Source organism: Vulpes vulpes, chromosome 1 (assembly GCF_048418805.1).
Source record: "Vulpes vulpes isolate BD-2025 chromosome 1, VulVul3, whole genome shotgun sequence".
NCBI lineage: Eukaryota > Metazoa > Chordata > Mammalia > Carnivora > Canidae > Vulpes > Vulpes vulpes.
In genome coordinates, this window is record NC_132780.1 from 200,413,355 (window position 1) to 200,425,620 (window position 12,266).

General features: G+C 53.6%; 1 protein-coding gene across 1 annotated transcript in view; it reads right to left on the reverse strand.

Annotated features, from left to right (window-relative positions):
• FRK (fyn related Src family tyrosine kinase) overlaps positions 1 to 1,106 on the reverse strand; it is a 96,462-nt gene extending 95,356 nt beyond the window's left edge. The window contains exon 1 of the mRNA XM_072739384.1: positions 607 to 1,106. Within this exon, the coding sequence (XP_072595485.1) occupies positions 607 to 968 (362 nt within the window). The 5' untranslated portion in view covers positions 969 to 1,106. The remainder of the gene's footprint in view (positions 1 to 606) is intronic.
• Between the last annotated feature and the right edge of the window lie 11,160 nt (positions 1,107 to 12,266).

Sequence of the window (12,266 nt, forward strand, 5' to 3'; positions counted from 1 at the left end):
TCCCAAGTACCTGGCGCTGCCAGCCTGTGACCATGATGACCTCGAGCGCATCACTCGTGGGGGTGCGAGTCCCCACCTGCGCTCCCAGGACAAGGTCTGGGCGCGGTTGCACCGGGAAGGGGCAGTGAAAACTTAGCACCATGGGTGCTCGCAGGCCCTGTGGGTGCCCAGGTGGGCCAGGGTGCTCGCGGGCCCTGTGGGTGCCCAGGTGGGCAGGGGCTGGAGCTTCAGAGTCTCCAGACCCAGAGAGCTGGACTTGGCTTTGACAGTGTGACTTGAGGGAGGCCTGCGGCGACCCTGCGAGGGCCAGGCCGTCGTCCCGACTGGCCCCGACCCTGCTCCTGCCCGCGGTACTCACTGCTCACCTGCCGGCAGGTGCGCTCCCTCCTCCCCCTGCCCGCGTACTCACGGCTCCGCCTGCCGGCAGGTGCGCCCCCACCCCCGGAGCAGGCCCGCGTACTCACGGTCCGGCCCTCGGGCAGGTGCGCCCCCTCCCCTACCCCCTCCTCCCTCCTCCCCCCGCCCGCGTACTCACGGCTCCGCCTGCCGGCAGGTGCGCCCCCTGCCCCCTCCCCCCTCCCCCCCCCCCCCCGCCCGCGTACTCACGGCTCCGCCTGCAGGCTCCGGTCCTCCGCCAGGTAGTTGGAGGGCACGTAGCCCTGCGGCCGCCCCGCGCCGCCCCCGTCCAGCCGCCGGGCCAGCCACCAGCCCTCCAGGGACGCGTCCAGCACCTGCAGCCGCTCTCCGGCGCGGAAGCTCAGGTCCTCCGCGGTGCGCGCCCGGTAGTCGAACAGCGCCACGAAGTAGCGGCCGCCGCCGGGCTGCGGACCCCGCGTCGGGGCGGCGTCGGCGTCGGGGCGGGCGCGGGCCCCGGGGTTCCCGATCACCAGCGGCTTCTCGGGCTCCCGGCCCGCGCAGGGCAGCCAGCGCCGCAGGTGCGCGCACAGCCGCACGCAGGTGCCGCCCATGGCCGCTCCCCGGCCCTGCGGAGCCCCTCGCAGGGGCTGCAGAGCCCGGGTCGGTCCGCGGCCGCACCTGCCGCCGCCCGGGCGAGGCCGCTCGCAGCACACCTGGCGCCGGCGGCCCCTGCGGACGGACGGAGGAGCCCCTCGCCTGCCGCCCTGCGGTCCGCGGGCGCAACAGGTGGGCCCGCCCTCCGCCCGCCCCGCCCGCCCCGCCCGCAGCGCGTCCCTAGGCCCGTCCCTAGGCCCGTCCCTAACCTCCCGCCCCGCAGCGCCCCAGCAGCGGTCCCTAAGCCCGTCCCTAACCGCCCACCCCGCAGCGTCCCTAGGCCCGTCCCTAACCGCCCACCCCTCAGCGTCCCTAGGCCCATCCCTAACCTCCCGCCAGCTGCGCCCTGCAGTGGTCCCTAGGCCCATCCCTAACCTCCCGCCAGCTGCGCCCTGCAGTGGTCCCTAGGCCCGTCCCTAACCTCCCGCCAGCTGCGCCCTGCAGTGGTCCCTAAGCCCGTCCCTAACTGCCCACCCCGCAGCGTCCCTAGGCCCATCCCTAACCTCCCGCCAGCTGCGCCCCGCAGCGGTCCCTAAGCCCGTCCCTAACTGCCCACCCCGCAGCGTCCCGAGGCCCGTCCCTAACCGCCCGCCCGCAGCGCGTCCCTAGGCCCGTCCCTAACCGCCCACCCCTCAGCGTCCCTAGGCCCCTCCCTAACCTCCCGCCAGCTGTGCCCCACGGCCCGTGAGCCCCCCACACACTTCCTGGTCCCCCCCCTGTCGGGGATCCGCAGGGGGCCTCCCACCTGCCCACCCCAGGGACACCCGCGCCCCCGCCGGGAGCCAGACCCCCAGGCAGCTGCGAGCCCCCACCGCTGCACAAGCTGGCTCCCCGGGGACCCTGCTCGCCCCACCTGCCCAGCACAGATTTCCTCTGTGGAGTGGGGTCATTTTGCCCCCACTAGGGGCAGTTAACAGGGGACCTAAAGTGGCCAGATATCTGCTCCTGGACCAACGGCACCTGGGGAAGAACCACTGGGCTCCTACCTTTTTTCATCACTAGGCATGATTTTTTTTTTAATGGCTTCAAAATATATTTACAGTCTGGAGAAATACGAGAGCAGCTGATGAAAACGCTGAGAACCTGAAATGCTGCTTTTTCCCAGAGACATTTCGTTTCCCATCTCTCCCGGACTATTCCTGAGGCGCACACAGACACACAGACCAGGGGACTGTGCAGAGGACAGGAAGGGCTCCTTGGCTCCCTCTGGCCTCCAGGTCTAGGGGATGCTCATGACCCCACCCTAGGACCTCAGGAGCTTGGCTCTCCTCGCCCCCCTTGCCACCGCTGTCTCCCACAAATGTGCACTCTGGACCCCAAGAGCCACCAGGCCCAGGTTTGGACAGACCCACAGGCTGCCGCTTTCCCTCGTAGAGACGGCTCCCGGCCCACGTACGAGGTGTCACTTGTTTCTGTAGAAGACATTTATTATTACAAATCCGCCTCCTAAAAGCCGACCTCTGTTGTGTTGGTGGAGGCATGAACCCGGCTAACCAAGCCCCAGCACAACATCCAAATTCCCGTTCTCTGACAAACAGTAAGGCCTTTTTAGCGGTCAGAATAATCAAACTGAAGGAAAGGGGGCAAAAACCCCCAGAGAACCATGGCTTTAGCCCCATCCGCTCCCTCCTACCTTGTACTAAAATCAGTTATTTACAGCGGACAGATGACTTGGCTGGAACAAGATCTCATTGCCAAATTCCCAGGTTTTTTCGACTGTCTTCGGAGTTAGAGCAGAAGTACCAATTTAGCAGGAAAAGAAAAGCCAAAAGCCGAGCCAGTTTTGGACGTCTGTTTGTGACATGGGACCTAAAATAGAATTCTCTACATAAGAGATAAATGGCAATTATATAATATTGAGAAGCCATAAGAATATTTTGTTTCAGACACAGTATTAATTGTAAAAGTGTGGGATTCTATTAACACCCCTGCACAGACATATAGGATGCTGGTCTTTCCAGAAACAGCTACAGGATATAAAAATGAAAGGAAATTTGGGAGCAACTGGAGAGATGGATTCAAGACCAATTTGTCAGGGCACCCGAGTGGCTCAGGAGGTGAGTTCCAGGTGTGACCCCGGGGTCCTGGGATCGAGTCCCGCGTTGGGCTCCCTGCGTGGAGCCTGCTTCTCCCTCTGCCTGTCTCTGCCTCTCTCTCTCTCTCTCTCTCTCTCTCTCTCTCTCTGTGTGTGTGTGTGTGTGTGTGTGTGTGTGTCTCATGAATAAATAAATACAATCTTTAAAAAAACAAAAAGACCCATTTGTAAGTGGAGCTTGGGACTTCAAGAACTCAAAGTCTTTAAATTCGAATACGCCTCCGTTATGGTTACGACAGGCATTCCAGAAAAGGACAGTGGCCGACGTGCCCAGCACATCACCAAGCTAGTGAGTGACACTGAGGGAGCGGGGGACTGTGTCGGTCTGAGAGCTGAGCCACGGACGGGAGGGAAAGGGCTTCTCTGTGTCACCAGCCCCAGAACTGCGCAGCCACCCAAGCTTGAAGGCTTGAACACGTCTTTTACTCTCCCCCTGCTTCCTCTGAGCTAATCAATCACTAAATTCTGCTCACTCTTCCTTTTCATTTATTCCACAAACATTTTTTTATTCCTTCTGAATGACAGCTGGGCACTGGGCCAAAAAAAAAATTAAAATGGAATATCCTTCCCTAGATTATTCCAGAGGCGTCCTGAGCAGTCTCCCTTCCTCCAGCTTACCACCCCCCCCGCCCCCCAAAGCCACTTTCACAATAGTAATAACGATGCACCTGCTGGTAAAGAGTAGCCATCAGGCGTGGAGGGCTTTCTGTGTGCCGGCCCCGTGTTAAGAATGTCACAGATGGTATTCATTTAATTCTCAGAAAATAAAAACAGTAATACCTATGAGGAAGGTAGGGTTTTTGTTTTCAATTTCAAAGAAGAAACCAAGGCTTAGGGAGATTGAGTAACTTGTCACATAGCCACCATGTGGCTGAGCCGTGAGTAACACCCCGGTCTCATTCCAGCTCCAGAGCCCGGGATGGTTGACTTCTCAGCTTTGAGGACTCTCAAAAGAAGCTGATGTCATTTTTCTGGGCGATACCCTTCAGGACCGTCCAAAGTATTTGGAATCAAATCTAAATTCTTTATCAGGACACATAAGGCCCTGCTCACCTCTGAGCACAAGGCCCTTCCCTGTTGTACACACGGCCTTGATGCAGCTTCCCCAAGCAAATGCGCACTCCTGAAGCCCCCCCCACCCCGCCCATTTGCTTCCCCCCTCCCCGCGCTCCCACCCCATCCTATGACTTCCTTGTGATTCTTCCAGGCTGAGTTCAATTGATACTTTCTCTGTCATAGTAGATCAGAGGCCCCTGCTCTGGTGCCCTAAAACCTAACACACACTTCCACTCGGTCACCTGTTGAATGGCACTTGGTTCTCTTACTTGTTTCCTTTCCCCACAAGAATCAAATTTCCTCCTCTGAATCTTCAGTGCTTTGTACAACACCCAGTAGGTAGGTGGTAACACTCCTCAAGTATTGAGGAAGGGAGGGAGGGAAGAACGGAGGAAGGAAGGGAGGGAGGGAGGGGGGAAGGAAGGAAGGAAGGGAGGAAGGGAGGGAAGGAGGAAGGAAGAGGGGGGCAGGGAGGGAGGAAGGCAGGGAGGGAAGGAAAGGAAGGAAGAAAGGATGGAAGGAAAGAAGGAGAGAAGAGAGAAAAGAGAAAAGGAAAAAAGAGATAGGAAAATAGTGGGGCCCGGGTGGCTCAGGTGGTTAAGTGTCCCACTCTTGATTTCAACTCAGGTCGTGATCCCAAGGTTGGGAGGTAGAGCCCCTCGTCAGGCTCCATGGCCGGAAGCCTGCTGGACAGTCTCTCTTTTTCTCTCTGCCCCTCCCCATCTTGTATGCTCCCCCTTCCCCCCCACCCGAGGGAGGAAGGGAGGAGGAAGGAAGGAAGGAAGGAAGGAAGGAAGGAAGGAAGGAAGGAAGGAAGGAAGGAAGGAGGGAGCCTCCGGGTGAGAGCACCGTACTGACACTTGAGAGCAGGGGTTGTACAGGGGAGAAGCAGGGGTCTGTGGCTCAGGCCCTGCCCTCTGGCCCTTCCCTTCGTTTCCTGAGCCTGGGACACCCCCCCCCCCCCCGCCAACCTCCTGGAGCAGCTTCCCTGCCGGCAGTAGCCCACGGTCCCTCTCCCCGAGCCGAGCCGGCTGCGCTCCCACGGGAGCCATCAGATCCCCGCTGCCTGGAGGACTCGAGGCTGCAGAACTCGTGCCCTGCGGACCTTCGTCAGATGGGTCCTTCCACGACGGCTCAGCCCGATTGCTTTCCTGAGCCTCTGACATGCTTTGTCTGCCCCCCACCTCGGCCCCGCGGCCTCGTCATCCCTCTGCCTCACAGCCCCTCCTCTCCCTACAGACCCCTGCTCGCATTCTGAGCCCTGAATACACCCCACACCTCCCGAGGCCTTCCTTGTCCATCTCTGCCGAAGCAGTTCCCCCTCCAGTGAGTGTGTCTAGCCCGTGTACCCCCACACCCCACACATACACCCCACAGTCCATACCCTATTTGCTGAAGCTGCAGCAGAAAACCCCACAGCTATTCAGTTTTATATCAAGACAAATTAATGATCTCCTACTCCGTCCGGCTAGGCCTTAGCCCTGCCCAACATTCCTTCATATGCCGGTCCGGGCGGCTGCTGCTCTCGTCGTCGTCGTCTCCTCGTGACACTATGGCAGATTGTCCACCACTCTCCTCAGCGTCCCCGTGGAGACCTCTCCCGCCAGTGATGACCCTGCTGCAGACCTTCACAGAAATTCCCGATCTATGCAACATTAACCGATTCAATTGCCTTTTCTTGCATCAAAAAGATGTATCCATATCTGTACATCCTTGTACTTTCTTTCTTTTTGGGACAAACACTTCTGCTTCTCTACCCGACACACAGCTTCTTCTTCCTGACTAACGGAACCTTGCTTTTATGGAAGCAAAATCTAGAGCCTACGTTTCTCAGTCGTCCTTACAGCTAGACGCGGCCAGTAAAAAAAGTAAGCAGAGGTCGTTAGGTGGGGTTTCAGGAACAGTGCCTTAAAGCAGCTGGACTTAGCTGGGAGGTCAATTCTTTTTTTTTTTTTTTTTTTTTTCCTCTTCTCTTTCTGCTTCCCTGGAACTTGGTTGAGACGGCTGGACCTCCAACAGACACCTTGAGCCATAAGGTGACCTTAAAAATGTAAAGAGCAAAAGATGAAAAGGAACTTGTGTCTCAGGAGTGCCTACCTCCAGACTTGTTTGCAATATGGGAGAAAAATGATCTGCTATCTATGTAAGGCATTATTATTTGGACTTTTCATTATAGGTGCCTAAGACTAATTCTTTTTTTTTTTAATTTTTTTTTTTTATGATAGTCACACACACACACACAGAGAGAGAGAGAGAGAGAGAGAGGCAGAGACACAGGCAGAGGGAGAAGCAGGCTCCATGCACCGGGAGCCCGACGTGGGATTCGATCCTGGGTCTCCAGGATCGCGCCCTGGGCCAAAGGCAGGCGCCAAACTGCTGCGCCACCCAGGGTTCCCCCTAAGACTAATTCTAACGGACATGCTTTCAATGACAAAAAAAGAAAAAAGTGGTTAAATCTCATGTCTTGTGCTCTTGGTATTAATTCCTTTGTCGGATCTGATCTCATCAATTAGCTCTCTTCTTGCCTTTCTTGGTGGGTACCTTCCTCAAAGCCTATAATCAAGTTAAATGTCTCAAGCATTAAAAAGAAAAGAAAAAAAAGGAGAAAAAAAGAAAACATTATTAAATCCTTTATCCCACTGGAGGGACCATCCTGCCTCTCTTCTTCCTTCAGCCACATCTCTCAGAGAAATAGTGAATGTTCCCTCTTTCCCATTTTTCTCTTCCTTCCCGCTCATAGACTGCAGTCTGGCTTCACCTCGTGCCACATCAATGAACTTGGTCCACTTGACATCACCGATATCTTGCCGTGTGTCAAATCAAATCACTCCTTTTCCATCCTCATTCCATTTGACCGCTCTTCGCTAACAAAGACTGTTGTTTTAAGCATCTTACAAGGTTGTCTTCTTGATTTTCTCCTTTATTTAACAGTTCTTTCTAGTAACTTGCTGGTTGCTCTTCTCCGCCTAGCCCTTGGACTGAATGTTAACCGGGCACCTGGGCTAGAACCCTTCGCTGGGTGTACACACTATTGGGTGGCCCTGCCCTCTGCATCTATGGCATCAGCTACTGATAACTCTCAAACCTCCACCTCCAACCCAACCTGATCTTTTGAGATATCAAACCATATAGTCATGGTCTGTATAGAATGTTCCAAAGGCACCTCAATTTTAAATTCAACAGATCCAAAATAACCATTCATTATGATTTTCTCAAAACCTTTCATTTTTATGTATTCTCTGCCTCAGTCAAAGTCATGTCAAATCAGAACCTGAAGAAGCACCCTAAATTCCTCTTTTTTCCTTATCCCCCTGGCTAATTGATGAACAAATCCTGGGAATTCAAACTGTTTAACATCTGCTCTTACTATCGACTTCCTCTCCACCCCGCTGATACTGCCTTAACTCAAGACATCCTTGGCTCTTTCTGACTCTCTAATAATCTTCCTCTTTCCAATCCCACGCTCCCCCAGCCATCCTCCACTCTGTAAGCAGAGTGATCTTACTGGAGTATAAACCTGCTCATATTGTGCCCTTTTAAAAATGCTTTGATGGAAAGAATAAAGTAGGAGTAATCAGTCTACCTGATATTCAACATATTACATAACTACAGTAATCAAGACTGTAAAGAAGATGTGGTCTATGTATACAATGGAATATTCCTCAGCCATTAGAAACGACAAATACGGGGACCCCTGGGTGGCTCAGCGGTTTCGCACCTGCCTTTGGCCCAGGGCGCGATCCTGGAGTCCCGGGATCAAGTCCCGGGATCGAGTCCCGCGTCAGGCTCCCCGCATGGAGCCTGCTTCTCCCTCTCCTCTGCCTGTGTCTCTGCCTCTCTCTCTCTCTCTACGTCTATCATAAATAAATAAAAAATAAATTAAAAAAAAAGAAATGACAAATACCCACCATTTGCTTCGACGTGGATGGAACTGGAGGGTATTATGCTGAGTGAGGTAAGTCAATCGGAGAAGAACAAACATTATATGGTCTCATTCATTTGGGGAATATAAAAAATAGTGAAAGGGAATAAAGGGGAAAGGAGAAAAACTGAGTGGGAAATATCAGAAAGGAAGACAGACCATGAGAGACTCCTAACTCTGGGAAACGAACTAGGGGTGGTGGAGGGGGAGGTTGGTGGGGGGTGGGGGTAACTGGGTGATGGGCACTGAGGGGGGGCACTTGATGGGATGAGCACTGGGGGTTATGCTATATGTTGGCAAATTGAACTCCAAGTAAAAAAATATATATGTAAAAAAATAAAAAATAAAAATAAAAAATTGAAGTGAAGAAAAAAAAAAAGACTGTGGAATCATCAGAAGAACAGACACACAGATAAGTGAAACAGAATACAGAACCCAGAAAGAGACCCCCACAAATACGCACAGTGGATTTTGGACAAAGAAATAAAAGTAAAAATAAATAAATAAATTAATTAATTAATTAATAATAATAATAAAAGAAAAGTAATTCAATTGAGGAAAGACAGCTTTTCCAACAAATGGTGCTGGACCAATTGGACATGCCCAGACCAAAAAAAAAAAAATGAACTTTGACGTAAGTCTTATATCTGACACAAAAATTAATGTAAAGGATCACAAACATGAATGTAAAATGTGCGGCTATCAAACTTACAGAAAAAAATATCAGAGAAAATCTTGAGGATAAATAAAACTTTATTTATCAGAAATAAGGTTCGTAGACTTAACCTCCAAAGTACTGTCCATAAAAGGAAAACTCATAAACTAGGTTTTATCAAAAGTAAAATTTTTGTTCTCAAAGGACCCTGTTCTTAAGAGGAGGAAAATGTAAGCTATAGACTGAGAAAAGATAAAGTATTTGCAGATCACATATCAGACGGAGGCCTAATCTCTCGAATATATAAAAGGAACGTTTCAAATTTAACAGTAATAAAACAAACAATCCAATTTAAAAGTGGGTACAAGACGGGAAGTAGACGGCTGACCAAAGGGAACATGCAGATGGAAGGTGAGCGCGAGAGATGTTCAGCATCGTTTGCCATCAGAAAAGGCCAATCAAAACCACGATGAGACCAGCACACACCGACCACAACAGCTAAAACAGAAAATAAGGCGACACCGAGTGCGCGTGGCGAGGATGGGGAGAAGCAGCTCGCTCCTACGTGGCCGGTGCGGGTGCAAAAAGCCACCGTCCCTCTGCGTAACAGCCGGGCAGTTTCTCGCAAAGCCGATCCTGCAACTGCCAGACTTTTCCTCCTGAGAAATGACAACTCGTGTTCATACAGAAACCTGGACACAGATGTTTTCAGCAGCTTTATTCCTAACAGTTCCAAACTGGCACGGCTGAACACGCGCGCTCCACGCCCCGCGGGACACCATTCGGCAGTCAAGAGGCCGAGGGGCCTGTACGGGCGGCACCTGCGGGGAATCACCTTCGGGGACAAAGCCCGTCTGCAGAGACGACCTGTTGTGCGATGCCCTTATGGAACGACGAAAGACATCTTGAAAGAAAAAAATCTGCAAATCTACAATTACGTCAAAACCAAAAACTTAGTTAAAAAAAAGAAGGGCTCTTGCGTGGCTACTCGCGGCCTTGAGGACACAGGCGGTGTCTCAGAGGGCGCAGGCCCCACCCGGCCTCCTCCGGCCTGCCTCAGTCTACCCCGCTCTGTCTCACTCGGAGCCCTTAGGCCAAGGAGGGGAGCAGCTGTGGCGCAACGTCCGCCGAGAGGACTTACTGCAATGGTCCCAGCGGGTCTTCAGAGTCAGCAGTGAGTCAGGGCGGAGAGTAAGGCCCGCGAAAGCCAGCGACGGCCGCGGCGTGGCCCGGCCCAGGGCTGACAGGAGCACCGCGGGGGCGTCGGGCCTGCCTGCCTCCGGCTCCAGCTCTGCGCCACAGCACCGGGTCCCAGATGACACTGCCCCCCCGCAGCCCCCACCCCAACCCCAGCTGTCAGGCTTCGGGGGGAGCTTTCGCAACAGAAGATAGGCCGCGGCCTCCCCAGCTCCACGGTGCGGGAGAGTCCCCAACAAGACATCGAGCCATGCAAAACAGGAAGGAAAACCCGACCCCCAAAAAAATAAAAAAAATTAAAAATTTAAAAATTTAAAAATTAAAAACCGACCCCGCCAGCTTCCTTCCAAGCTCTCGGCCTCGCGTAAGCCCCAGCCGCACCTGCTCCCTCACACAGGCCGACCTGGGCCCGAGGCCCCTTGCGCCCTATGCCTTCCCCGTGCCTCTCCGCCGCGTAGCCCGCGCCCCCAGCTGCCCCAGGTGAGCCCGGGGACCTGTCGGTACCTGTACCCGAGTCGGAGCAAGGGTCCGCCTCCTGAATCCTCTGCCGACCGCCGTAGACCCAGAATCGGCTCCGGCCTCCGTCGTGCGCCCACCACAACCTACGACCGTTCCTATCACGTCCCTCTACCTGCCTCCCCCCACGGGCTCCAAGCTCTTTACACACTGCCCGTGGCCTTCGTGTGTGTCCGATACCCACGTGGTGCCTGACACCTCGCAGGCACTGGGTGACACACGCCGCGGGTGACTACCTCAGCCCCACGCCGTGGATCCCAGGGCATCTGATCCCCGCCTGCAGGTCACTGTCGTCCCCAAGCACATGGCTCTGCCCTTGAACTTAAGCGTGTGTCCCGCATTTCCTTGCATCTCAAGGAGGATCTGGAATGCCGGCCTGCGCACACGGGACCTCCCTGCTTCCGCCACAATCTGCTCTCCAAACGGCAGCTCGAATCATTTTTATAGATTTTTACTTTATTTTCCCACAGAGAGAGCGAGAGTGACGGGAAGGGGCAGCGGGAGAGGGAGAGAGAGAGAATCCCAAGCAGGCTCCACCTCAGCATGGAGCCCAGTGCGGGGCTCGATCTCATGACCCCGAGATCATGACCTGAGCTGAAACCAAGAGTCGGACACTCAACGGACGGAGCCACCACGGCGCCCCCAAAATAATCTTTAAAAGTGTAAGTCGGGGGCGCCTGGGAGGTCCAGTCGGAAGCGCGTGTAGCTCTTGATCTCAGGGTTGCGTCTGAGCCCCACGTTGGGCGTAGAGATTACTGAAGTTCTTTAAACTTTCAAAAAATAAAAAATATAAACATAAGTCGGATCTGTGCTTGTCAACAGCTTTGGAAATAACTTCCAAAGGCCGTATCTTTAGGGACAATGCCCCGCTGGCCTATGTGCAGCCCCGTCCCCTCCCACCCCCCAGCACCATCTCCCCTTTCTCCTCTGGGACCCTGCACTCCAGCCACCACGGCCACATTTCTGAGGCAACAGCCGAGGCCCTTTCCTGACAAGCGACCTTCAGTCCCCTTTGTCCCCGTCGGGAGTGCTCTCGCTCACACCTCCGCGCAGATGGATCCTGTAGTCCTCGGCCTGGCCCCTCTAGGAGGTCGCCCTCATCTCTGAACGGGGCTTCTCTCTTGCAGGGGGTGTGCTGTTGCTTGAGTGCGTCCCTCCAGATGCATAATGCTGAAGGGCCACCGCCCAGCCCGCCAGAAGATGACCTTCTTTTTTTTTTTTTTTTAAGATTTTATTTATTTATTCATGAGACACACACACACAGAGAGACAGAGAGAGAGAGAGACAGAGAGAGAGGTGCAGAGACATAGGCAGAGGGAGAAGCAGGCTCCATGCAGGGAGCCCGACTCCTGGGTCTCCAGGATCAGGCCCTGGGCTGAAGGCGGCGCTAAAACTGCTGAGCCACCCAGGCTGCCCATAAATTCCTACTATTAATTAGTTAATATATTTATTTATTTTTAAAGTTTCTATTTATTTATTTGAGAGACAGAGAGAGAGAGAGCATGAGCATGACAGGGAGGGAGCTGAAGAAGATGGAGAAGCAGACTCCCTGCTGAGCAGGTGGGGCTGGATCCCAGGACTCCAGGATCCTAACCTGAGGTCAAGGCAGGTGCTCAACCAACTGAGCCACCCTGGTGTCCCAAATACCTACTATTTAAAGTCAAGTTTAAAGAAATATTTTAGTTAACTTCCGATGAAAACCCCCAATAATTTTTCAAAAATAACGGAAGACTTTTAGGAAAGTTAGATTTTCTTTTTTCAAGTGTTTGGCACTTCAACAACTAAGTTCATAATAATTGTGTTGTAGCAACGTT